Source organism: Eublepharis macularius, chromosome 1 (genome assembly GCF_028583425.1).
Source record: "Eublepharis macularius isolate TG4126 chromosome 1, MPM_Emac_v1.0, whole genome shotgun sequence".
Classification (NCBI taxonomy): Eukaryota; Metazoa; Chordata; class Lepidosauria; order Squamata; family Eublepharidae; genus Eublepharis; species Eublepharis macularius.
The window spans coordinates 169,265,194-169,292,655 of NC_072790.1; the positions used below are offsets into that span (position 1 = coordinate 169,265,194).

Below are 27,462 nucleotides of genomic sequence, written 5' to 3' on the forward strand. Positions count from 1 at the left end.
AGGATGCCCTTAGGGATGTCATATTTTATAAGTAAAAGGATTCCTGCAATATGAATGGTAAGATTTTTGCCATGTGCAATATCTGTCTTCTGTGTCAAACACTATTAATCATTCTATACACACAAGAGAACCTTAGGGATGTTAATGGTGTGCAAGACATTCACTCCTGCTTTGAATTTGACAAATCTAGCAAAAAGAGGAAACAAGTGGGGAAGCTGGTCTGGCCCTGGAGGCGGCCATCAGAGAGCCCATAAGCTTCAATGGAGGTATCTGAATCTGAGCCAGGAGTCAGTAAAGTTTGGACCTTACAGAGCTGTTCTGTTGATGAAGCAGCAGCAGCTCCTCAGGTGGAGCAGCATTTCTGTTTATGGAGGAAGGGAGGGTGATTTTTGCCAATTTCCCGCTTCTGCTGGAGACTCCCACTTTGCCCTATATAATGTTCCTCGGGGTCTAAATGACCAGCAGAAGTACCATTTTGCGGGGCACAGAAGGTTGCAGTGGGGGAGAAGGACTACCTTCTTCAAGTGTGACCTCTCTGACTGCTCAGGATCCAAGACAACAATTAGCATACTAAATCTTTCAGTGTGGGGGAGGTGCATGGCTCAGTGGCGGAGCATCTACTTGGCATGCAGCAGGTCCTTTGGTTCAATCCCTGGCATCTCCAGTTCAGGGCATCAAGTAGCAGATGAGGTAAAAGACCTTGACCTGAGACTCCAGATGGCTGCTGCCAGTCAGAGATCACAATACTGACCCTGATGGACCAATGGTCTGTTTCAGTATAAGGCAGCTACATATGTGTCATTTGTGCCCACCCTAGCTCACAGTATGACAGATAGCCATCAGGAGCTTGTGCTGAAGAAGCTAACACTTTGTTCTAATATGCCAAAATCTAGAGATTGTGGGAATGACTATTATGGCCACTAGGGCATCTTTCACTTGACAGAACAAGACAGCAGAGAGTAATTTGCAGCAATCTGCCCCAAAGCAGGTTTTTTTAAGAGTGGAATCTTGTGCAAGGATAAAATATACTAAGGACAGTATGATAGCAACCCGAGATTTATTTTGCAGTGAGACCTGCAATCTCCTTACTGAATAATCATGAGATCTGTTTCTGTCACTATGCAAAGTGGAACTCAAGCTTGTTCCTACTTGTTAAGCTGCAAATTACCCAAAATTGGAAGACAGCAATCCATCCCCTCCAGTTCTATGGCATGCAAATATTTTTAAGACTTTGGGGATACAGAAACTATGGCACTGAATTAGAAATTCAGGGGATAGGGGAAGTCAACATGGTTTCTGTTTGTATAATATGCAGAAGAGAGCAACTGCTCAGACAGGAAGCCATATGCATTGGCTCAATACAAAATGAAAACAAAAACAAAATTAATAGGCTGTTGTAAGCATTTGATTGATCTTGAGGATCCTGAGTATGCTCACACATAATAATCCTTTGTATTTGCCATGATTTTATAGCTCCTACAGTTTAATGGTGAGAAGATACTGAAAAATACCCTTTACTTCAGAATCCATTTCACAACTCAGAAATGGTTTACACAATGCAAATCCAAGTCCCCGGGGTAGCAAACCCTGTTTACTCATACAGTTGCAACTGAATTACACATGCAACCTTCAAATAGTTCAAACTGCACCCCCTTGCTGCTTATCTTGGGCCATTCACAGGTCAGTGAGTTTCTCTACAGGCTTCTCAATCCACCTGCCAGCATGCACAGTACTGACATTGTTTACATCAGACCTATGTTTAAACAAAACCTGCAACATGGGACCTCGGTCACCCAGTTGTGACTGACAGCCAGGACACAGGAAGGACCCATCCTCCAGCCCTGTGTTTAGAGATGCTGCCTTATCTGCTTAGCAAACATGGCCCTGAGCACAAGCAGCTCCCTTCAGAGATTAACATAAAATGAAATTGCATATGAACATGAAGCACTGACACAAGGCTGTCTCGGGTCAACGCTTGTAGTTGACTGGGCAAAGCTGCCCCAAAGTCTTCACTCCTCTGTGGCAGGCAGAGCCAGTCAGAAATGTAGCCACACAGGCAAAGACTAGAGATGTGGCAGAAGTGTGAGGGCAGAATACATGTGGCAAATGGGATCTTACTCCTCTCCAGCCTAAGGGAAGATAGCTGATAATGCTGGTTCTCCACCTGGCAGGTGCGGAAGTTGCTTTGAGTAACTGGGCTAGTCCTCAAACTGAGATTATCATTTAGCAAAAGCCAGAGCAGAAGAATCATCAGAGAGGGCTGTAAGGTGGTGGAGGAAATAATGAGAACAGAAACACAAGGGATCAATATTCAAAAGTCAGTGGTGCAGCGTTATGTTAAAAGTTGTGACTCTTAATTCAGAAGGGAATCTGAATATTATGCAAAGCAGCACAACTCCTGATGAAAAAAACAAGGATGCAAAAGACCTGCATCTGTGACTCAGAACATCCTCACCCAAGGGAGAGTGAAGCCCTGAAACACAGCACAGAAAACACTGGGATAATTCACTTTGATGGTCAGTAGACAAAAACCAAGAGAAATTTCCAGGGATTAGGAAATGAAACAGTGATGCCTTGCACAGCTTGTTCTCACAACAAAGACTTGCTCTCATCTCACTCTGTGTACACTAATTTATGATCCTTAAAGAAAGCCTCTTTTCCTCCTAATCTCAGCCTTAGCAACAATGAATGACTTTGCAAACAAGCCATATTTGCATAACTGATACTGAGTTGTAAGAATGACATTCCTTTGATGCAGAATTTGAGAGGTGCAGGGCAAAAAGAGGCACAGAGTTCTGGCAGTTTTAATGCTAGATCAGGCCTGAAGAGCAACCAGGAACAGGACAATGTAGGCAAAGGTGAATAATACCAAGGAGTGCCAGGGAAGGAAAAAGAGATCAGGTGGCTGAATTATTCACAGAGTTACCTACAGGCTATGTAGTGCCTTTGAATAAAAAGTCACTAGCAGACCTACAGGAATGCTTACAGGGCTCTGGCAACATCAGAAAAAGGCAAGTTTCACAAGGACCTTACCTGCCTGGCTTGCTTTCCAGTTACTGCAATGATATGGCTGATCCCTTTAACCAGCTGCCTCTCAGAGATGACAGTGAGGTCCTCCACATCTCCTGTTTGTAGAAGATGCCTGAAGAGAAGAGAAAATGGTGGCATGTTATCAGCATCTCCACTAAATCTGTTCTTTTGGTCTGAAGAAGAGCCATAAGCTTCAAGACATATGCCCAGCATTTATTTAAAAACTCTCAAGTTCAGCCCCTGACATCTTGCATTAAAAAGATTCCAGTAACAGAGCTGGGAAAGTCCTCTAAGCTGAGACCTTGGGGAGCCACTGCTAGTCCAAGAATGGAGAAAAAAGCGTAAGTTTCATAAATGCTTTCTGCATCCCACCAGGCCAACAGATGCCACAATTGTGCTAACTGGGTTTCAAGGGAGTGTCTGCAAGATACATACTTAAGCTTAAACTATCTGGAATTACCCATTTGTTATGCAGTTCATTTGCAGAGCTTAAGCTACAATGAACAGCCAAGGTGGAATAAGAACAACAATCCACACTTTGACAATCACCTTTTGTTTAAAGAGCATTTTAAAAACCAATCTACTCCCAGCACAATAGAGGGCGCTCTGTATTACTACTAATGAGGCTATAGTGCCCATTTACAAAGACTCATGTGGAAATGATTAGGCAAAGCTCTCTAGTTATAACCCCTGCTATCTTACTACATGGTACAGAGTGGAATGATATAAGAGGGCCCTGTCCTTGCACTTTAAATCCAGGAATGGCTGGTCACTGAGAAAGCAAACAGTCAATTCATAAAGCATATCTGCAAAATCTCTGACTTGGAAGGAACCAGAAAAGAAACAACACCTACGTTCCACAGCAGAGTTCCACAGAAGCCTGTCTGGCATCCTGAGACTCTGGAGCCAATATTCTCTCTATTGGGACCCCCACGGACACTATACGTGCCAGATCAGGGTATACCTAAGGAAACAAGAAAGCTTGGATAAATTGGAAGTTCTCAGACCGCTCTGCACCTAACTGCTCAGCCCAGAAAGCTGGGTCAAATTGAATGGAAGAGGCACAGAACTGCTCCATGATCATTGACCACTGGCAGTTTATGTTTTATGTGAAAAAGTATTCTTTCTGCTTCTTTTCCTGGATCTTCAAACCAATCATTTTTGCCAACATCTCTTGGCAGCTTCTGGTAATGACATGCTGACATGAATGTACATGCAGCAAGAGCGACAATATCTGGTAAACTCTCATGAGCTAGAGTGGGTCTGCATGTGATAGAAGCAAATGTAGGCAAATGAAATCATGGCTATTTAATTGGGACACTATATGTGAAGGGCTACCAACAAAGACAAAAGAGTGTTGCCTTTGAAAAATACTGGTTATATGGTTTCAAATTAACAGAAAAGCATTATCTGCTTCCAATGTTAGTTGCTTTGTTTCTAGATTTGTGACCAAAAGGACTAGATGTTGACATTAAAAAGAGGAACATTTCAGTATTCTAAAAGAGTTGCCTGTGAATGGCATAGAAATCTTTCAGGTATTACACTGCCCACCCTCTGCAGAGACCAGTTTAGTTAAGAATTCAGTCAAGAAACCTGCTTCAGTCACTAAGCCCCAGTCTTACTTCATCCAGTTTCCGGAGTCCCTGCACACCATTTGTCATCTTGATGGGAACTTCTGCTGTGTAGATCAACTTGTTCTGTTTGATTATTCCCTGGATCACATCTTCTATTTCTTGCAGCTGTTCAATCTTTATAGGGGTCTGTTAAAGGAGATCAATCAGAAAGATATGGGATTAAATGACATGAAAGAAACTGTGAAAGGGCTAGCATCTTCAAAGAACAGGTTGCAGGCCTCTGGAGTTCATTTTGGGTTTTAACACTAGTCCTGTTTTCATACTTTAGTTTCCACATATATAAAATGGACACAGTGAGACTCCCTAAAACCAAGGTACCTCAAGATTCATCCCCCATCACTCATGATCTTAGAAGAGCTGTTGCCAAAGGATTATAGTTTTAGAATATGGAAATGAAGAGAAAAGAAACTTTGCAAAACTTTATCAACCAGTCTCTCACCTGCTTTATTAAAAAAAACAAGATAACCACTAAAGCAGGTCAGGCAGGTACAGAGAGCCTATTTCTGTCTTGATTACCAATTGCTATACTGCAAACTGAGACTTTACAGTTTCATATTCAAGAACTATAATCCTTCTGCAAACAGATTTTCTCCCTCTGTACTCAACAAGGAGGGAGTCAAATAACATATACACAGAGGCAAACTCCTGTCCCCAGCCCCATAACTGAACTCTGTTAGAATGGAGCAGGGTCAGGCTTACCAGTACTCTATGTATATCCACAATTAAAAACCCAAAGAACTTTAGAGGATCCCTCTGTAGGCATTAAGCTAGGCGTTCACCCCATAGAGCTATTCTAGATAATTTCACCACTGGAAGGGCTCCAGTTAGGCTAGGGCTCAGAGCAGTCTGAGTCCTGTCTGAAAGCACCAGTGGGAAGCCTTCACAGTTGCCAGGGAAGAGAGAATGCTGGGCTTCCTCCTGCTGTCCCACTTCCTCCAGCCTTGCTACAGGAGTCCCAGTGTCCCTTCACCTTGGTGCTGACATTGAAGTGTAGCCGCTCAGAAGTTACTTGGGACCCCCGCTGTTCTATGCAGTCTCCCAAGACTTGCCGAAGTGCAAAGTTCAGCAGGTGGGTGGCAGTATGGTTCACCATGCAAGCCAGCCGCTGGGCCTGAAAGCAAAAGCAATGATCTGGGTAGGAAGGGAAGACAAAAGGTCGTTGCAAATTTTCCAAGTCAAAAAGGAAGAGAAATAGGAGGGTAAAAAAAGAAAGGGCACAACACTGTTTGAACACATAAACTTGCACCCCTAGTGGGTTTTAATTGTGTCAGACCGCTGACTATCTTCTTTTCTTCTGTTAGTAAATCAAGCATGTTTCCAATTAGTAATCCAGCTTCCCAGCCCATGCTGTAGCATTTGCAAAATGCCTTATGTATGTTTACTCAGCAGTCAAGTTCCTCTGAATTCCCCAAAGTTAGGACTGCAGCTGAAGTACAGAGATGGGACATCCACACTGAGAAATCTGCTTTTGCACTCCTCAGTCTCATTTGTTTCAATGGGACATGCCAAGGGGAGTTCTTGGGAATCTGTACTGTTGTATTTCTTGAACAGGAAGTTCTGGTCTTCTGATCCTAAACCCACATCTTACTGCTCATTAAGAATAGCAGGGGAAGTGTGGTGAGAAGAAAAGCAGTCAGTGAAAATGGATGTAAAATCTGAATCCATGACATGATAACCTGAATCATCTTTTGGTTAAGGTGCAACATTTTTTCCTTCCCTTTCCATCAAACTTGGTCTGTTTGCACAGCATATGCAAAAATCACAAGGTGCAGCACAGATCCAGAAATTCCCAGGCGGCACCCAGCATGGACTGTTACCTCATCTACAAAGAGCTGCACTTGGTCCCCAGCCTTCAAGGTCTCAGAAACAACAACTTCATGGATCACGTAGCCACCAGCAACTTGTACAGATTCCACTGGGAAAAGCACATCCTCAAAACAGAAACAGATAAAAGGGAGGTTTAGCACAGAGGTGTGCTTGTCTTCTTGGAGCAGGTCTTGAGAAGGATGTAGGGAGCTCAAATCACTTCAGTGCCTTTTAAAAGGTATCAATCTGTCAGACCTGGAGACTCCTACATCAAGCACAAGACATGATGCCAAAAACCAACATCAACAAATTTCCAGTCCGTTCATTTCAGATTTATGACCAATTAATTCTTCATCTCCAAATCAGCACCGGGTGACAATCTCATATACCTTGTATCTAAGAATGACCTGCTTGTCAGTTGAACAGCTGCAAAAAATAGACATAGCTGAATCTATGGAGAGAATTCCTGTCAGTCTCTCTTTACTAGAATAATATCATCTACAACAGGAGATGGTTAAGAGGAAATATTTCACTCCATTACAGAACTGAAGATCGTGCATCACCTTAACTTCACAATAAATGTTCCCTGTATTTCTTCTGTTAATTAACAGCATTGCCCACTCAGTTCTCTATCAAACAGAGTGTCTGTAACACAGGCAAGAAGGCCTGGAAAAAGACAACACAAGTAAAGGTGCTTAGTGACTGGAATCAAGATGGATCTCTCTCTCTCTTCCCCCCCACCCCCACCCCTCGTTTATACTTCAGCTTTCTCCCCAATGGGGACTCAAAGCGGCTTGCACCATTTTCCTCTCCTACATTTTATTCTCACAACAACTCCGTGAGGTAAGTTATGCTGTGTGTGTGTGACAGAGCCAAGGTCACCCAATGAGCTTCCATGGCAGAATAAGGATTCCACTAAATTGGCCTATGAATGCAGGCAAGAAACAAGAGGCACCAGTTCCACCCCTGGGCAGTGAAGAAACTTACCTGCTGCTCAAGATGCACCATGTAGCCTTGATCAGATGCCTGGCCACCCTTCTCAGCATAGAAGCAGGTCCTGTCCAGGAGGACACCACAGCGTTGTCCCCCACGAACTTCCTTCTGGAGAGACCCATCTTTATACAGCACCAGAACAGTGGCTTGACATGGACTGAAGACTGCAAAGAGCAAGAAGAGCATCATATCTGACACATCCGCTAGCTGGCCAATTTAATGGGACTGTCTGAAGACCTTCCATCTCAAGACAGTCAGTTATGCTGCACTAAATTTCCAAGGCTAAGATGCACTCTGTGGCAAGAATATTGGCAAAAGAGACAGTGCCTTTGTCCTCCCAACCAGTATTCTACTCTAGTAATTTTGCAAGATCCAATTTGATGCAGGACATCTGGAACCCCTTGCTCAAATAAACATAGGCCTAGTCACCTGAGTTAAAGTATGCTTTTTCTGTAGTTGATCAACAACCACCACAACCACCACCACCACATTATTCAATTTATACACCACCCTTCAGCCCACTCAGAGCGGTTTACAAAGTATACCATTATTATCCCCACAACAAACACCCTGTGAGTTGGGTGGGGCTGAGAGAGCTCCTAGAAGATGTGACTGACCCAAGATCACCCAGCTGGCTTCAAGGAGTGAGGAATCAAACCCAGTTCTCCAGATTAGAGTCCCGCGCTCTTAACCACTAACCCATAAAGGTAGGGAGCCTTTATGGGCTAGCTCTGCTTACACTTCCTGCTTATAAATTATAATGGTCTTGCTTAGAGGCTTGCTAGTCTCTGTGACAACAGATCTTGTGGCAGTGATCACACAATCCTACACACTGCTAACTGCATATAAGTACCACTTATTTTAATGGAAGTGCACTTAAAACAAATCCAGTCCTGCACACAGCTAAGTATACTGAGTGACTAAGTGAACAGGAGTCCATATACTTGCTCAGTATACTTTTTGTTGAAAGTGTCCTGTTTATGAGGACGGTAACTCCCATGTCTTCCAGTTTCAAGATCAGGAGGGCTGGTGCTTATCTGTTTACTCCCAAAGCACAAGCATTACTGCAGGGATCATTCCCCCTGCCCAACACACACATGCCCCAAGATGATGAGCCCATGCACTTTGGAGATACTCTAATGTCTGAAGTTTGATATGTCAAGAGGCAAGACCCTGGAGAAGGGCAAGACCCTGCCAAGCCCAGATACTGGCTATCTACCAATGCTAACCACTGAATTCCCTATCTGTGAAGTTGCTAAAGTGAGTTCAACAAGAAAAAATGTCAGTTCCTACTTTGGCCTATTTATTTAAAATATTTATATCTTGCTTGCCTTATTGAAAATGTCTGAGCTGATCCACAACAAAAATCAATACCAATAAAAATGTTAAAAGCCCAGCACAAAAACACCCTATTTAAACAGCAGCAAGTAATACAAGCACAATCTCATATAATTAAAAACAGCACAAAAAAATCTAAAAAATACTAGTGCATAAAATTCTCCAACAATAGAACAATAACTCAAAGAAACACATTGCAGGAATCGGGCAAGAGGGAAAAAGATTCAGTAAAATGCCTAAGAAAGTAACAGTTTCTACCTGGTGCCTAAAAATTTAACATGCTTTATGTCAAGCGAACCACTTGCAGGAAGGAAGGTGATTACAGAGTTGAGGTGTCTTCAGAACAGAGAAGATCCTGTCTCTCGATGTCACCAACTTAACCTCAGGGGTACACTAAACAGGGCTTCTGTAGAAGATCTTAATGGACAGTTGGCTCCAGACAGGAACATATGGCCCTTCAAGAACCCTGACTTGACCCCATTTAGGCCTTTGAAAGGTACGAATATGACCTTTGTACTAGGGCCAAAAATGAAAACATAGCCAATGTAGTTCTTTTAAACTGGAGAATGTCCCTATGCAGCCACAATCTCAGCAGAACTGAGTGTCTTGACAACCCCCATGAAAATATTTATCACAGTATATATTTAGTCTTGTGAATATTTTGCACAGGGCATCTATACCAATTCCTTGACTGTGTGTAAAAACACTGTCATGGTCTGGCTATCAGTCTCTCCAATCAACAAGTGGATCATTCTTTCATGTCAGCCAAGTACTTAAAAATGACACAGAGGCAAACTGGAAAAATATTCAAGCTTGACATTCAAGCAATTCTATATTTATTTCACGCTAGGTATGAAACAGTGACACCTTGCGGCTTGCGGCTTGAATGACAAGTATACAGTTTCCAAGAGATTTCCTATTTTTATTTATTTCATTTATAGCCTGCCTTTCTCACCAAGACTCAAGATTGAGTACAAAATTTTAAAAATAGTTCAGACAGCAAGGACCTCCAATGAACAATGCTGTGGGACTAGGCAACACTTTCATAGAAACCTATTACATGATCAGTTGCCACCTTTTAATGGGTACTTTATACTGTTTCTCTGTTCTATATCTAAACAACATTAGCAGGAATACAACCATCTTGATGTCATAGTAAGAACTGACACTGGTTTCCTAATGCTTATAAAGATGCCACACACACATGTGCACACACACAAACATTATAACCTGACAATACGTATTCTTTTTCATACTTGAGCATTATTCCTTACACTGAAAAATATGTGAAAATTGGCCTTTAGGAGGTACAGAAAGTCAACCTGGCACTTTGCTCTGCCCTCTGATAAAAAATGATGCATCATTAGAAGTTAATGAACAATTTAAAAAGTTTGGTACCTTACCTCTTTTGGAATTTGGAAAGAAAACTACTGAACACAAACTCCAGGAATTTAATTTAAGGAAAAATAAAAGAACTAAAATCTATATATTTTAAACACTTTGAACAGATTTTACAAAACTCTGCTTGCACATAAAATTCCTCTCTTGATGGAGAGGAAAAACAGAAAACATGTTTACATTAATCACAGAATATCACACTACACAAGGACTAGATCTATAGTAAGATCGGCAATCTAGAGCAAGATAAGGATTTTACTTTCTGGGTCTGTGCTGAAGAGGCATTAATAGTTTACAAGATGGATAGTATGTTCAGTACAACAGATACATCAGTTTGCTAGACTTCCGCTGGGAGAGAAGGAGTTCCTCTTAAGTTTCTTCAGTACGAATCTTAACTTCATTCTTGTCAGAGTGCCCCTCTTTGGTACCTCTTTTGGCATGATTGAATACTTACCATATTTCCCATCTTGTCCAAGTTCATAGGCAAACACGGAAGAATCATCAGTAAGAGGTACACCATCTTGCCGGAGCCTGGCTAGAGAATGCACATCCAGCTGCACCTCTGAGCTCTCCTCCTGCTGTTTTGGAACTTTACGCTGCACATGTGGAAAAGTGGGAAAGATGACTCAAGCACTTTCGCTTTGTCAAAACTGTCCACAGAGCTTCAACGTCTATGTAATTTTCATAAGGAATCAGGCATTTGATGCAAAATTTGGATTCCTGAGAATCTGATTCTCTGTTCTTCCTCCTACCTTTCCCCTTTGATTTAAACTCGTAGAGATGCTGCCCCAGCTCACTATTTTCTCACAAATTTCTCTTGATGCCGCAGCTAGCCCTATGGGAAAACCCCTTTACAGCTGGCACTTCAATGAGTAGGTCCAGAACAAAGGAAGGTGACTAAATATTTTGCACTGTGGATCATACTGATTCTGAGTGCTGAATTTGGTTTGCTTTAGGACAAAATTCAGATTTTGGATTTTAATGGCAATGTTTAAGCTCATTTGTGGATCTGGGATCATTATAGCAGACAGATGGTCTTTTTCAATGAAGATGTTGCAATCTGTTAAATGATCACCCCCAGGACAGCCATCAGAAGCAATGGAATGTGAGGCACACTAATGCAACTTAGAAAACGAGAAAGGTTCTTTTTTCTTACTTCAGCATCCTCCCGAGCCAGCTGATCTAAAGCAGTGATGTCCAACTGGGCCGCATTTTCTTCAAGCATCAAGCCAATAAGGTCCATAGGGAATCCCAAGTTTCTGTAAAGACCCCAAGCAACTTCCACTGGAGATAAAAATAAAACCATAGAGGACACATACAGATTATTTATTGGAGATTCTATGATTATCTGGCAGGATCCTTATTTTATCTTGACCTGTAGAGCTCTGAAGATGGAAGCTCAATAACAATAGTCCCTGCTAGTAGATTAAAATACTGAACAAAAGGGAGCAAGGTGTTTAATCCTTTAGGGCTGCTTATGGGGCCAAAAGTAAAATAATTTAGCAGCCGTGTGTGGGGGTCAACCTATTTGACAAGTGTTTCGTAAGTCCAAAGAGGGCTGTTCTAGTATACACTACAGTATACATATGCAGGTGTGCCACTAGGCTTTACAATGCAGTCTGAAGCAGTCACACTTTTCTAAGTCTACTGACTTCAGTGGATTTAGAAGGATATAACTCTGTTTAGAAATGTACTGCCTGGATGATTTTGCCTCTAGTCTGCTGATTTGGAGATCAGGCCAAAACACAGCCCAGAATAGTAGCAGAAATGTAGGCTTTGATCTAGCCCATAGCCATACAGATGAACTCTTCTGCTCCTGTCAAGGAGTACCATAAATCCCTGCTATCTGTGCCATTTGTGACACTTGTGGCTATTCACACTTTAAAAGAGTGCCACTGCTAACTTAGTGTGGCCCATCTGAAAAAGTGGGTACCCTGCCATTTTCTCATGATTTACAGTAGCTTTTCCCCCAGACTCAGTGAACTGATTTTCCATTGTGGCAGGCATTTACAGAGTTCTGTTGTTCTAAGCTCCTAATTCAGAGTTGACACCTGATTTCCAAATGGTACATCCGAGCACATTGTTTTAAGAATGAAAATGTAACAGAACAAAGGGCTGGGAATGGAAGGATGGGTGAATTTCAAAGCAGCGGTGAAATTTTCCTGATAGGGCACTGCTAATGAAGTTATCTGCCAGTTATCTGCCAGTCACATACTGGTTATTCCTGTCTGCAAGTCTTAAGAATATAAGAATTTCCTTGTTAGGTCAAAGGCCATTCAGTTTAACAGTCAATTTCCAACAGTAGCTAGTCAGATGTCTCTGGGTACTCACAATTAAGGCATGAAGATAGGGACATTTTTTCATTATTTATCCTCATCATGTGATATTCAAAGATATACTGCCCTCATAACAAGGAGTTCTGTTTAACTATCATGGCCAAAAATAGACCAATCCTCCAGGATTCATAAAATTATATGGAAATAAAATGAACCAACATATTTCACAATGCTTAATAGTTAACTGGCACACATACTGGAACAAGTCTGATTCCTTGTGGGAATCAGAAAGTCAGTGAAATCTGTAAAATCAGTGAAAAGAGAAAGCCAGCCATGGCTCTACTGTTGACCAGAGAAGCAGATCAAATGTATGTTTATTTCCATGCTTTTCTCTGCTCTTTCAAGTTTCAAGGATAGGGCAGCTCAAAGAAAAAGATCCTCAAACTACAAATAGATTTTTGATGCCTCCATCTTACCCTATTATAGACTCTCTTTTGCCCATCAGTAAAAAAAACTTGCCTGGGAAGACTTTGGAATGATCCATCTGCTGGAGTGTTCTGTTTATAACACGACGCCCTTGCATGAGACAGGAGAGAAATGCATTCTCATTCTCATTGATGATATTCATAATCTGTAAGGTGAGCAAAACCAAGTTCAGGAACTCCCCAACAACCCAACAGGAAGGGAGGAGCAACAGATACTAAAGTAGGCAACACATTTTTTATCTACAGATTTCTCAAGAAACTGTGTAGGCTTTGTGGGAAAGGGAGATGATAGGGATGCCCCTTCTCCTTTTTGCTTGTAAAATAAAGAAAACTTGAAATAAACTTTAAATTAAGGAAAATTGTGCAGACTCATCTCCTTGCCTCAAGTTCCTGATAGAAGTGCCAGATATAATTATAGTGTGGCCATAGTAAGCAAGTCATTTGCTAGACCTCTGCCCTTCACACAGACCTATGAAACAAGTAGGTAGGAAAAAGAGAGAGAGGAAAAGGGGACCATTGCATGCTCCTTTGGATTCCTCTAACAGTAAGGTATGAGAGTTTGGAACAATGGCAAGAAATTCAAACTGGAAATTCACTGAGCAAATTGAATATGAGAAAAAAACCCATCACCTGAACAGCAGGGAGCAACAAATCAGAAATTAAGTGCAGAAAGCTGCAGAATTAGGATCAAGGGGCTTTGACAGAGCTGGGAAGTGAAGAAGAGGTCTAGAATGCACCTGTGTTCATTGTGCCTATCAATAACCTGAGTTAGTCGCTTACACAAAGATTAGATTTCCCCAGATTAACTTGACTAGGAGAAAAAACATGGGGAAACATATTGATACTCTTCTGTGTTTTAAGTCCATCTAATCAGTACAGGAAGTGATTAGCTTCATTATGCACAACCAGATGTGACACAGAAGTAAACTGCAAGACCTGCTTTATAATTGGAAATTGGAATAACTAACATAACTTGTTCAATATATGGCATTAACACCAGCCCCTTCCTCTCTTCTACTGGAATTTTCTGATGCACAGAAAATTCTTCGCCAATGAGGAAAAATAAAAGATAACACCATCCCTCATTTCCACAGTGACCTGGAAGCTGGTCTGCCGATTGTTCAACAGAATAAACTAGCAGGGAAATCAAAAGAGGTTCTCCTCCTCCATGCATCCTGGAACACCTGCTTATTTAATCAGCATAGTTTCACCCCACCCTTCTCCTCAGAAGACAGCTTAAAAAAATAAAAACATTATAAATTGCAGAAAAGAATGACACTAAAAGACGATAAAAGACAGCTATTTTATTTATTTATTTATTATTTATTTTTTCAATTTATATACCGCCCATCCCCAGGGGCTCTGGGTGGTGAACAGTTAAAATCGATAAAAACAAGAACTAAAATCAATATACAAATAATAAAACAAATTAACAAAGTGCAGTAGTGGGGAGAACCCTCCCCCACCCCAAACGTGGGAGGCTGACATGGCACCGCCCCCTTCAATCACCGAATGCCTGGCGGAACAGCTCTGTCTTACAGGCCCGACGGAATGATAATATGTCCCGCTGGGCCCGGGTTTCCATTGACAGAGTGTTCCACCAGGCTGGGGCCAGGACTGAAAAGGCCCTGGCCCTGGTTGAAGCGAGGCGGGCTTCCTTAGGGCCGGGGACCACAAGTAGATATTTATTCGCTGATCGAAGCGATCTCCGGGGAACGTATAGGGAGAGGCGGTCCCGAAGATATGCCGGTCCCAACCCGCTCAGGGCTTTAAAGGTAAGAACCAACACTTTGAACCTGATTCGGAATTCAACCGGAAGCCAGTGCAGCTGGCGCAGGACAGGTGTGATGTGTATGGTATACCAGTCAGGACCCGTGCCGCCGCATTCTGGACCAGTTGTAGTTTCCGGATCAGGCCCAGGGGTAGCCCAGCGTAGAGTGAGTTACAGTAATCTAGCCTGGAGGTGACCGTTGCATGGATCACTGTAGCCAGGTCCTGGGGCGTCAGGTAGGGGGCAAGTTGCCTGATCTGACAAAGATGGAAAAATGCAGACTTGGCAACTGCCGTGACCTGGGCCTCCATCGATAGGGAGGCATCCAGGAGCACACCCAGACTCTTTACCACTGGCAAAGTTGCCAGTGGTGTCCCATTCAGGGCAGGGAGCTGGATCCCAACATCTGGCAGCCCCCGTCCCAGCTGCAGGACCTCCGTCTTCACTGGGTTCAATTTCAGCCTGCTCTGTTTCAACCATGCCGTCACAGCCTCCAAAGCTCTGGCCAGATTGTCTGGGGCCGTGTCTGGCCGGTCGTCCATCAACAGAAAAAGTTGGTTGTCATCCGCGTATTGATGACAACCCAGCCCAAACCTCCGCACCAACTGGGTGAGGGGGCGCATATAGATGTTAAATAACATCGGGGAGAGTATCGCCCCTTGGGGAACCCCACACACCAAAGGGTGACGGGGCGATAGATCTCCCCTGAGCGCCACCCTCTGTCCCCGACCCTGGAGAAAGGAGACCAGCCACTGTAAGGCTGTCCCCCTAATCCCCACGTCGGCAAGGCGGCTGGCCAACAAATCATAGTCAACCGTGTCAAACGCTGCTGTGAGATCAAGTAACACAAACAACGCTGACCCGCCTCAATCCAGATGCCTGCGAAGGTCGTCTGTGAGGGCAACCAAGGCTGTCTCCGTCCCATGGCCAGGACGGAAGCCAGACTGGAATGGGTCCAGGACTAGAGCATCATTCAGGAATTCCTGCAGTTGTACCGCCACCGCCCGCTCAATCACCTTGCCCAGGAACGGGAGGTTCGACACTGGGCGGTAACTGGACAGGTTGGTGGGGTCCAAAGATGTTTTTTTCAGGAGGGGCCGCACTACCGCCTCCTTTAACACTCCTGGAAAAACCCGAGAGCTCAGGGAGATGTTAACAATGGCCTCCAAATGGTCCCGTAGCCCCTCCGAGCTGGCCTTCACCAGCCAGGATGGGCAGGGGTCCAGAGGACAGGTGGTTGGCCTCGTCCCCTGCAGGATCCTGTCAACATCGTCCTGAGAGAGCAGCCTGAAATGGTTTAATACGGACCCAGAAGACGGCCAAGGGGTCTCCAGTTCCCTTACTGTATCAACAGTGGGTGGCAGGCCACGGCGAAGGGACAAGATTTTAATCGCAAAATAGCTCGCAAAAGCCTCGCAGCCAATAGTTGAATTAAGAATTTGGTGGTCTCCCTGAGAGAGGGCTAAAATGAAACCATCTTCCATATTTTTCAATTCTCCTCAAAAGCCATTCTGAACAACTCAGCTTTGCAGCCCTTCCAACAACCAAGAGGGCAAGTACTTCCTAGTAACATGTTCCAAAGTGTGCGTGCAGCACCACAGGAGAGGCCCAATCAGCAGGGGATATAACCCATCTATGCACTAGAAGGCCTTGCTTGGAGCTACAATACAGACTTTTGTATGGTGAGACAATACTCAGTTATGAGGGCTCCAGGATGTGAAGGGATATAAGAACCAGAACTTTGCATGGCACCCAGAAACAATAAGGCAGCAGATGTAAGATATAAACAAGCATAGTGGGGTGGATCCAACCATCCTCCAAGGAACCGTCCTCCAACTTAAGCAGCTCATCCTTCAAGGGAAGAACCACTTAAATTGGAGAAAGTCTGCTTAGGCTAGAGGAAGGTTTCAAACTTTGCTCAGTGGAGTGGTAGGATCCATCCCAACTAGCACAGAGCAATTAGGTGTTATTTATAAACCATTAGGCATAGCTTTCATGACACCAGCTCTAGCGGCTCACCTTGTCTGTTTCTCTCTTCAGATTTGGATAGGCATCTCCCTGCAAAGGAGGAATCTTAAGATTATCAGTGACATCACCATGCAGATGTGTCTTCGCAATACACACAAATCTCATTTTTACTATAGAACAGAACATCTTTGCTCCTTAAAACAGTTTTTTTAAAAACTGGAATCATATCTTTTGGATGAATAGGACACCCTAGAGGGAGAACTCGTGCTTGGTTGTATACAGCAAACTTTTCCTTTCTGTATGCCTTTGTTCTCGAGTTCTTGATCTGAGGGTCTCCCCATCATCTCTCTCTGATAAGTACGACTTGGCAGGTTTCACAGAGCCTCTAGACAGAGGCCGGTCCACTAGTTTGACGGCTACAGATCGTGGCTAGAATGGGAGAACAGTTGCACCAATCAAGGTTTCTTCTCTTACTGGGGAGGGGGAGAGCATTATTAGATTATCTTCTCAAGGATGTTTTAACTCCCATTTAATCCACCTCCTTTTAGCCATGCTTATAGCAACTTCAGCAACTACTAGAAGGCTAACAATAGGAAAATATTTTTCCATAATGGTAAGATTTTTTTCTTGCTAGAAGCAGTAACAAAAAAAACCCCACTCTCTATTATGTTGTTCATCAATACATCAGTAGGATAGATAAGGACTGACTATGTAAGTGGTTTCCTCTCCTGAGTGAAGCAGGAGGCAACTACAAACCATATTATTCACACATGGCACAGGGATGTACATTTTGTTTAATAAAGCAGCCATTTAACCTATCAAAAATTGTATCATTTAAACATTAACAAGTTCACAATCTACCTAGCTCACATACATACTCCTGGGCCGTTTCCAGACGGCCCCCCGCCTCGCGAAACGTCGCGCGTCGTCGCGCAGAAAACGCGAAATATCGCGTTTTCTCGCGCGAGTTTTGCGCGACGTCGCGCAAAACTCGCGCGAGAAAACGCGATATTTCGCGTTTTCTGCGCAACGACGCGCGACGTTTCGCGAGGCGGGGGGCCGTCTGGAAACGGCCCTAGTCTGTTACTGTGTCCTGTTAAGCAAAATGAACATGTTAATGCTTTCCAGAGTCAGTCTTGCGCACAGACTATTAACAGTAAAGCCCCCACTAGAAAAAGCATGTTCTGCAGGCACAAATGATCCAGGACTGTACAGGTAACCCTTTGCCAATTTTCCAAGGCTTAGAAAACATTTAAATGTTTACAGTAATATATAAATAGTAAATGTGGGTGGCCGGGTTGGTATGTAGTCAAAGAGTAAGATCTGGGACCAGTAGCATCTTAAAGACTAACTAGATTTCCAAGGTATGAGCTTTCAAGAGTCAAAGCTTCTATCATCAGATATAAAGAGCAGAAAAATAGTAGGGAGTCCAGTAGCACCTTTAAGATTAACCAACTTTATTGTAGCATAAGCTTTCAAGAACCACAGCGCTCTTCATCAGATGCATCCAATGAAGAGAGCTGTGGTTCTTGAAAGTTTATGCTACAATAAAGTTGGTTAGTCTTAAAAGGTGCTACTGGACTCTTTACTATTTTGCTACTACAGACTAACACAGCTAACTCCTCTGGATCTATGAGCATAGAAAAAGTAGAAATAAATTCTTATAATAAATGTTTTATGTTCCTAATCTGGCCATCCAATATCACTAGACAGGGAATCCTGGTCTTAAGTATTAAAACAGAGAAAATGCTACAGTGTTCAGTTCTGCATGACACCCTAACTATATAGAAGAAAATAACTTCTACATTACCAGAATTTCTACCACAATAGGAACCAAGCTGGCCAGGAACCCAGGTTTAGTCTGCAGAACTTCAGAGCAAAATCGCACAGCCCTACGCAAGATATGGCGCAGAACAAGCCTGCAAGGAAGAAAAGTCATTCTTAGTAAGCTGTGCTGCACACTTAAGCTATTTCACCATTCTCAACCAGCTTTCTTGTATTCACGAAGCCCCTAGATAGAATTCCTTCAGCTTGTGCCCTATCAGCTTCCTACCCAGGGACCTGAGATTCTCCTTGCACCACCAGTGTTTCAATGCCCGCACGCACTTGTCACATCCACAGTTCACTCTCTCTCACTTCTACACCTAGCTTCCTAACCACCCAAAAAACAGAGACCTTCCTAACCACCCAAAAAACATATTCTAACCTTCTGCTCCCCCCGCCCCTTCAGAATATATTTAAATAGTCTTTTCCCTCAAAAGATCTCTGGGATTGCCTCATCCTGCAGCTACACAGGCTCTTTAAGATCAGTCACCTCTGTCACAACCAACCCCTGTTACCATGTTGCTTTCTTACTCGGCACCAGACATGCCTGGATAAACACCATCAGCAATGCACACAGACAAAGCGCGCACGTGATCTGCCACCACTCTGTAAGCCATATCCACATGTCCAGTATCTGCCTCCCCAACCAAGCCCTGGTATCTGGGTTTGCCAGAACCCTGGAAGAGAAAATCAGAAATATTTTAGGAAACCCTGAAAGACAGAGCAACATTGAAAAGTTCGCAGCCTTAAATAATGCACACATTTTCTTCAAAGGACCCCTAAACAGTATCATTTTTCTTTAACCCTTTCTGTTTAAAGTTATTCAGATTGTTTCAAGGACATGCTAAAGCCTTTTTCTTAAACTAAGATAGGTTACTACATAGACCCTCTTTGCTAATCAATCTGTAAAGCCTGCATGGCTATTCCTTTATCCTTCCGTCCTCATCATACACAGCTTTACTTATCTCTCCGAAAAGAACACTCTGAGCCAAGCTATAAGTGACTTTTTTCACGCACAGAACACTTGATCGTTTTAACAAGTTTTTCTGGGAACTGAAGTCCCAGTGTCCTTCCCCTCTATGTTAGAATCGCTGCCTGAAGAGCCAGAGAAAGCTGGCTGCAAATCGTTTCTCCAGTCACAAGCCTGCTCTCAATGATCGTTTAGGGGCAGGCAGCTGCTACTTTCTTCCTGGGTGTCCTGCTCCCGGGGAGCTGCTCTGGAGAAAGCAGCCCTTCCCTTGCTCCTGAGCTCCTGGAGAAAAACTGGAATGAGGGCATGTTAGAGCAGCAGCAGATTCTTCCGCTGTCGCTGCGGCTGGAGCTTCACTGACACAGCGGCTTTCTCCAGAGCAGCTCCCTGGGAGCAGGAGACCCAGGGAGAAAGTAGCAGCTGCCCGCCCCCAAACGATTATTGAGAGCAGGCTTGTGGCTGGAGGAACGATTTGCAAAAGCTGCTGCTGCAGCCGGCTTTCTCTGGCTCTTCAGGCAGCGATTCTAACAGAGAGGGGAAGGACACTGGGACTTCAGTTCCCAGGAAAACTTGTGAAAATGATCAAGTGCTGTCCACGTGAAAAAAGTCACTTGTAGCTTGGCTCTGCGTCTACCATGGACATTTCTCCCGACCTTTTAAAGTCTGAAGAGAGGCCTGGGAAAATGCAAGAAAACGCCTTCCCAGCAATGGAAGGGCTGCCATGGTGCCACTGCAGCTGTCTCTTTCAGGCTCTGTAGGCTGTTTTTACAGTCAGGGAATACTGCAGTTCCCCTAGTGGGGCTACTTCCAGTTTTAAAGGGCCAGCTTCAATAGGGGAAAAGAAGCTCCAGCCACCTCTCAGCCTATGTAGCATTTCTGCAAAAATACCACTGCACTTACCCTCTCTCCTGATAAACAAGCACTTCAAGTCATCCTCACCCTACATACCACCCCTCGTAGGTTTAAAAAGACACAGAGACAGTGGTGCATCACTGTAATTGTACTACATTACTCTGTGGCCAGGCCAATAAGAACCAATGTGCATTCTTCTCAGCCAAATAAGAACAAAAATATGGTAGCAAATGTGCTGCAATTTGTCTGCTTACCCAGAAGCAACAACTACTATCTCTGGTGAGCAACTTGTAATGCTTTTCATCTCCATCTCAGAAAAACTAACAACCCATGACACCAACTGTGGCATATCCAGAGTGCTTATGATACACATCTGGAGACTACTGAGTGGACTTCTGTGTTAGCCTACTGAAGTCTCAGCTGTACAGCAGATCATCACCTTGTAGATGGCATCCAGAAGAGGAGTGAAGAGGTCTGTGTCATAATTGGAGTGCTTGTTTTGCAGAACTGTCAACAATCTTTCCAAGCCCATTCCTGTGTCCACGTGACGCTGGGGCAACTGACGCAGACTCCCATCAGTCTCTCTGGTAACACACCAGTTGTCAGCCAAGAGACAAAACAAACAAATAAGCAGGTATGAGCCAGAGGCCAAAGGCTCACCTCACATAGGTCAAAGTTTGGATGGAAAGCAGGAGGAGACAGGGATCAGTCCTGGAACCTGTTCTGTTCAACATTTTTACAAATGATATGGGTAACGGAACAGAGGGAATGCTTATTAAATTTGCAGATGATACTAAATTGTGAGGGGCAAATACAATAGAAGACAGAATCAGGATACAGGTTGATCTAGACAGGCTGGAAAATTGGGCTAAAACAAATAAAATGAATTTCAACAGAGACAAATGCAAAGTTCTGCATATAGGTAGGAAAAATCAAATGCATAATTATAGGATGGGGGACTTGGCAGTATACTACTGCCAAGACAAGACTCTCTATGCCATCTTCTGGGCATGGAGTAAGGGTCATGCGTGTGATGGGGGGGGGAGGTATCTGTCAATTTCCTGTGTTGTGCACGAGGTTGGACTAGATGACCCTAGAGACCCTTACAACCCTATGATTCTAAGGGACAGAACAGAATTTGGAGGTGTGAAGAAAACAACTGAGAAGAGTAGTACATGCACAAAAAGAAGGTTCCAACAGAGGCGAGAATGAGGAGCAAAGGTGTCTGGAAGTGGCATCAGAAAGTTTGCCGTATAGATTACATGCTGGTGGGAAAAAATCAATAAAGATCACTACGAATTTGTGAATATTCAGTAGCATGGAAGCCTCCTCTAAGTGAGGCTCCGGCACAACCCCAGGACCCAAACAATCCCTCCATTCCATACCTGTTGAACTGCATGAAAACCAAGTTCCAGATCTCTACCACGTCAGGGTTGCCCTGATTTACCAGTGCTGCCACATTCCTGCCACCACCCACATGATCATAATGGATCTCTGTGCAGGGCCCGCAGGGTCCGGTATCACCCATCTCCCAGAAGTTGTCTTTCAATTGAAAGGGAAGCACATGGTGGTGAGGCACGCTGAAAAGGAAAAGAGGACAGTGCTGGGACAACCATCCACATTCTCCTTTCTCTCTCTAACTTGCTGATCCATCATCCTCTATGAGCAATCGCAGCACCAGTATTGATTTCGTATGGCTGTGCTCCCTCTCCACACTGTAGCTTTCATCAATGAAGGCTGATAAATGAGAAAAACACTGCAGACCACGACTAGAACCTGGTCAATAGCTGGCCTGCTTGTAGATAACTTCTGACAGGCTGTACGTATGTCTAATGCCCCTTCTGTTCTCCCCATGCTTCCTTCTCATGTCATGTTATTACTTAGGACTTTAAGCTCTTAGACATTGATAGTACCTTCCTAACTGACTGTGCCATGCTTAGTTCATTTTAAATGCTATACAAATAAAGAAGAAAATCCATACACTATCAGGGCAGAGCTAACTGCCAAAAAAAAATCCAAATTCTGAGTTCAAAACATACACCCATTACATAAATGATTTCAACTGCAGTATTTAAGTTCTTGTACGTATTAGAATTCCTTGGTGAGGGGTTGGGGAGATGAGAATCAGGGAAGGAACAAGGAATTATGCAGGGTACAGGTTCCCCCAATGACTGTTCACTGGAAACAGCAAGTAACGCTTTTTCTAGTTTCCTCACAGTGCAATCCTGAGCAGTTACACCCTTATAAGCTGACTTAAATGGACTTAAAAGAGTGCAAACTCTGCTTAAGAATGCACTTCAAGTCTTTAATTAATTAATTTCATTTATGCTCCACCTTGTGGGGACTCAAAGCATCTTACGTTGTTCCCCTCTCCCCCATTTTATCAAACAAACACTACTTGCATATTTTCATGTTCTTCTCCTGTAAAAGCTAGAAGCGTTCTCCTAAATGAAAGATGGCATTCTGGATGTGAAATTTCACAAAATAATACATGCTGTGTGTAAAATTAATACAACCAGATCTGTACAGGGTGTATAAGTATATATGTATGTGTATGTGCATCTCTCTCTGTCTCTCTTGTCTGCTTTATTTGTTTACTTACCCTAGACCTAGCCATATTTCCCTGGTCTCTTCATCAGCACTTAGCCCAAGGTTTGCATCTCCTCCAAAATAGGTGATGTACAGACGGTCCTTTGGGATCTCATAGACCTGTGTGAGGAGCTCCCATGCCATCCTGCATGCTTCCTCCTGAAAGGAGTTTAGAGATGAGAAAGTAAGAGCCCCATTGCAGGGGAAGGAAGGGGGATGCATTGGATAACTTTTGTTTATCTCACAATTAAAGGACAACGTGGAAGATAGTGTGGGACTGAGAAGGCCTGAATTTATGCCTCTACTCAGCCACACTTACTCCCTGGCTTACTTCAGTCTTTCAAGAACCAAACAGAAAAACAGATGAACAGCATAATTAACAACAGAAGAAAAAGAATTTGCTGTCAAATCGCAACTGACACAGCAACCCCATCCACAGGGCATTCCAGGCAAAAGAGAAGTAGAAGTGGTTTGCCACTGCATTCCTCTGCACAGCAACCCCAGCCTTCCTTGGAGGTCTCCCGTCCAAGTACTGAGAGTGGCCAACCCTGCTTAGCTGCCAAGTTTCAACAAGCCTGAGTTTAGCTGGGCTATTCAGGCTGCTATTAACAACAGAGGGAGAATTCAAGTGATTTTCTCATCCGCAAATACTTCAGTTAAACATTCAGAAGGAAGCCTCATGAAGCCAAATCTCCAAATAATAGTGCAAACAAAATCAATACCTTAGTAGTACATTCCTGCACTTCATGTTGCAACACGAAGATCCCCTGAGTTACTCTTCTCATAACAGAGATTTTAACAGTGACAATATACTTGTTCTCAGGAAAGGCAAGCCAGCCTCATTTTCAGTGGTGTGGCTACCACGGCTATGAACGCTCACTCCTCAGATCTAACAAGGGATACTTGTCAGTGCCAATTCTTTCCAGAGCACACAGCCTACATGCAGCTTGTTCCATTTCAAACCATCTCACAGTAAATAGATGCTCACTCTCCTACCCCTCTGGCCCCTATAATAGTTTTCTGAGGACCAATTCAAACACATAGAAACACCCTACAATACTACTGTCTTGGGTCTGGATCCCCTCAGATAGGGAACTGTCATGTTTGGCTGTACATACAAAGCACCAACCAGGAGAAAGGACTAAGCTAAAATTATACTTTCCCATATGCAGGAAATTCCTTACATGAGAGAGCAGTCAAACATTCCTCAATCTAAAGTGGTCTAGTCCAAGAAGGCCTCTACCAAATCCCATTTCTGCATGTTTGAACTGACTTTAATGAGTCTTTGGTTTAGTAGAAAAGGTTATCAGAAAGAAACCCTAGGACATGAAACATAAGCTTGTCTCTACAGTAGCTCAAAAGCTTTAAAGACAAGCACAATGGCCCAGCATCATTTCTCAGAGAATACATTCTGATATCTTACTTTGAAATAATCTCCAAAGGACCAGTTCCCCAGCATTTCAAAGAATGTGTGATGATAAACATCTTGGCCCACATCTTCCAGATCGTTGTGCTTCCCACCGGCACGCACACACTTTTGGCTGTTCACTACCCGCTGATAACGTGTCAGTTCACTCCGGGGATCTGCTGTGCCCAGGAAAATGGGTTTGAACTGTAAAATGTAAAAGGAACACACAACAAACTTCACATTCAACGGAGGCTTAATGAAGGCTGTAGAGCATCCCAGTACAGAAAATTGTTATAGTACTTGTCCTGATCTGAACAGAAAATGAGTAAGGTGTGTTGTGTGAGTCTCAGTCTATGGACAGAAACTTGTCTTGCTTTAGTTATTTAAAAAGTGTCTTGGTTCACTGGACAAGCTCTGCACATTAAAAGTGGAGCCTGTATTAGTCAAATTCATGATCACTGGTGCAAAACAGCAGAGTCCTGTAGCACCTTTAAGACTAACCAACTTATTTGTAGCATAAGCTCTGAGAGCTGTGGTTCTTGAAAGCTTATACTACAAATAAGTTGGTTAGTCTTAAAGATGCTATGGGATTCTTTACTATTTTGCAATTACAGACTAACACGGCTAACTCCCCTGGATCTACGACCACTGGTGAAAGTTTAAAATAAACCTTTCTATCAACCAGCATCCAAAGTTATCCTCTAGTACCATCAGTATGTCAAAGTATTATGTTGTATAGATACATTCTCAAAGGATTCTCCACCGTTTCAAAACTCCCATGTATTCAGCATGATTGGCAATGTTACAGGCCTACTTATTAGTATTTATATTTGATAGGGTTAATCTGGGTTGGACTGAGCTGTTAACAGCCACAGAGAATGGATGGTCTGAGAAATCTACACTACCTACTCCTGGCTAGAGCAGCATAATGCCATCACTGCAGCCAATTATGATCACGACTGCTGCTTGCCTCTGACATCCCTGGGTCCAAGATAGGATTGGCAGCTGCAGGGCTGGTTTCCTATTCTTGCCAGGCTATAACAGGGTGTGTCTTAGCTGTATGGTGGTGTATGTGCTTTGTGTGCACAAATTCCCAGGCACAGACCCCAGGATTTCCACCTAGGATCCCAGGGAGGAAAGGCCCTTAATTTCCAAGATCTGCTGTGCGTCCCATGTTCCAATACCAGTACAGTAGCTTGCATTGCCTACGCAAGCTACTGTACATGAGAAAAGCAGAACACTGTATGACCAATATGGCTCCATATTACATGGGGAGGCTTCACTGCCACAAAGCCTCAAATTAATACAGTGAAATAATACAGTGAAATAACTTATAATGGGGCTACTCTAGGTTACATGAATAAATTTCCTTATACTGTGAAGAAGTGAGAACTGTCTCCAGAATCCTCAGGAAAAGCACATACACACACGCATGCACACATACGTGTTAATTCCAATATATTAGTATATAACATATATACTAATATATATATTAGTAGGTTGCAAAAGATCTTTAATCAATTAACAACTTATAACAATTAATCACATCCCATCTCTTACATAAATGGATTGTATGATCCATGACTGCAGCTAGAGTTTTGAATACAGTACATTCAGATTTTCTTTAGAGCGAACTTAATGCTGTCAAGTAAGAAATACCCATTTTTTGAACCAGGTACTCAGTACAGCCTTAAGTATCAACTCTGGCAGACAAGAGTTGGTGAACAAAGTGTAGGAATTCAAGACCTTGGATATATTCAGACATCTCTTTTTCCAAACAACCTGATGGCTCCTTGGATCACCACGAGTATCTCAGTTTGCTACTCCATAACAACATGCACCATAGTTTCTGATACAATTGGCAATCTGTGACAAGCACCCCATGTAGAGCTTTGGCTATTTTGCTCTCTCTGGTTGAGCTGCTTGTAAGGATGCTACAAACAACGGCCACTTCACATTATAAAATTCTTACACAAGCATCACTTCTACATAGGAATTAATATACATTCTATCTGTAGATGATCACGTGACGGACTCACATGCTCTCTGAATATGCAATGCACACCCTGGAGAAATGTAGTGAATTTGAGTTTACATCTAGTAAAGTACATGCAGGACTCGTGATGCTCGCCAGTTTGCACGGTAATTCCTACACACGAAAAGGTAATCTCAAAGTTTGTGAAGTTTTATTACAACAGATTAAAAATCGAACGGAGCCTCGTGTGTTTTGATTTAAAACCTTCCAGGGTTGGCGTCGAATTCAAGTTTCTGACAGAAGCTTCTTAGAGAAAGGACCATGGAAACTACCCGTTAAGAAGATTTTTAAAAGAAAATGCATTGAGCTCCCTAGGTTTTTTATACGTTCTATTTTAATAAATTTCCCCCTTGAGAACTGCCTTTTTCGCTTCCGATTTTTGCGCGTTAGCATAGAGATTTTGTAAAATGCTATGCGAATTTAGGAGCAGCAAAAGGGGGAAACACGTGAAACTGAAAAGCATCAGCATCCGTAAATGAGGATAAGTCACACAGGAGGACCAACATCTCCGACCCGCATCCCTCTCGCCATCCCAGCCTCCTTTTCGGGCCCGTCGTACCTGGTTCATGCCAGCATTGACGAAGAGCAAGCTAGGGTCTCCTTGTGGCCGAATAGGGGCCGAGGGCACCACTCGATGGCCATAACGCTCCTGGAAGAACTGGAGAAAAGTCTGCCGCACTCGTGCAGCCGGGAAAGAGGCGCTGGAGCCAGTGCGGCAAGAGCCGCGACGCAAACCGAGGGACACTCGCAGGACTCTCCTCGCAGAAGCCTTGACGGCCGCCGCCATCTTAGCTATGGGCGCAATTCGGGGAGGCTCGAAAACCAGATTGCGGGAGAGGTCACCCTGGCCGCGGAGGATGATGGGATTGCGATAGACGATGATGGGATTGCGATAGATTCTTACAAACGGCGATTCCCTCCGCCTATCGGGCGTGATAGTTTCTTCAGTTTTGGAGGCTTCTTGCCGGGGTTAAAAAAACAAAACAAAAAGAAACATTAAAAAAATGAGGCATCAACAAGGAGACAAAATTAACAAGCTTTAAAATACCCCTCCCCGTCCTACATTTGCCTGGCGGAGTAAGGCG

General features: G+C 43.4%; 2 protein-coding genes across 4 annotated transcripts in view; one reads left to right on the plus strand and one right to left on the minus strand.

Annotated features, from left to right (window-relative positions):
• The window catches only part of LOC129328693 (uncharacterized), a 64,428-nt gene extending 53,736 nt beyond the window's left edge, over window positions 1–10,692 (plus strand). The window contains exon 20 of the mRNA XM_054977924.1: window positions 10,676–10,692. The gene's annotated coding sequence lies outside the window, so the exon portion shown is untranslated. The remainder of the gene's footprint in view (window positions 1–10,675) is intronic.
• Window positions 1–27,254, minus strand: part of AARS2 (alanyl-tRNA synthetase 2, mitochondrial) — a 35,072-nt gene extending 7,818 nt beyond the window's left edge. For 2 of the 3 annotated variants that reach the window (XR_008596888.1, XM_054977938.1), the window contains exons 1-17: window positions 26,937–27,249; window positions 24,358–24,546; window positions 22,948–23,093; window positions 21,731–21,925; window positions 20,785–20,929; window positions 19,055–19,200; window positions 18,510–18,618; window positions 16,751–16,789; window positions 12,995–13,106; window positions 11,356–11,483; window positions 10,654–10,795; window positions 7,458–7,627; window positions 6,482–6,595; window positions 5,635–5,775; window positions 4,653–4,790; window positions 3,885–3,994; window positions 3,034–3,142 (exon numbers count right to left, since the gene is read on the minus strand). Coding sequence is in view for 2 of the 3 variants with exons in the window: in XM_054977938.1 (XP_054833913.1) it covers window positions 3,034–3,142; window positions 3,885–3,994; window positions 4,653–4,790; window positions 5,635–5,775; window positions 6,482–6,595; window positions 7,458–7,627; window positions 10,654–10,795; window positions 11,356–11,483; window positions 12,995–13,106; window positions 16,751–16,789; window positions 18,510–18,618; window positions 19,055–19,200; window positions 20,785–20,929; window positions 21,731–21,925; window positions 22,948–23,093; window positions 24,358–24,546; window positions 26,937–27,164 (2,361 nt within the window). In the remaining variant the exon portion in view is untranslated. Of the gene's footprint in view, window positions 1–3,033; window positions 3,143–3,884; window positions 3,995–4,652; window positions 4,791–5,634; window positions 5,776–6,481; window positions 6,596–7,457; window positions 7,628–10,653; window positions 10,796–11,355; window positions 11,484–12,994; window positions 13,107–16,750; window positions 16,790–18,509; window positions 18,619–19,054; window positions 19,201–20,784; window positions 20,930–21,730; window positions 21,926–22,947; window positions 23,094–24,357; window positions 24,547–26,936 lie in introns of all 3 variants that reach the window. The other variant, XM_054977950.1, reaches the window with a different exon arrangement.
• Window positions 27,255–27,462: the final 208 nt, after the last annotated feature.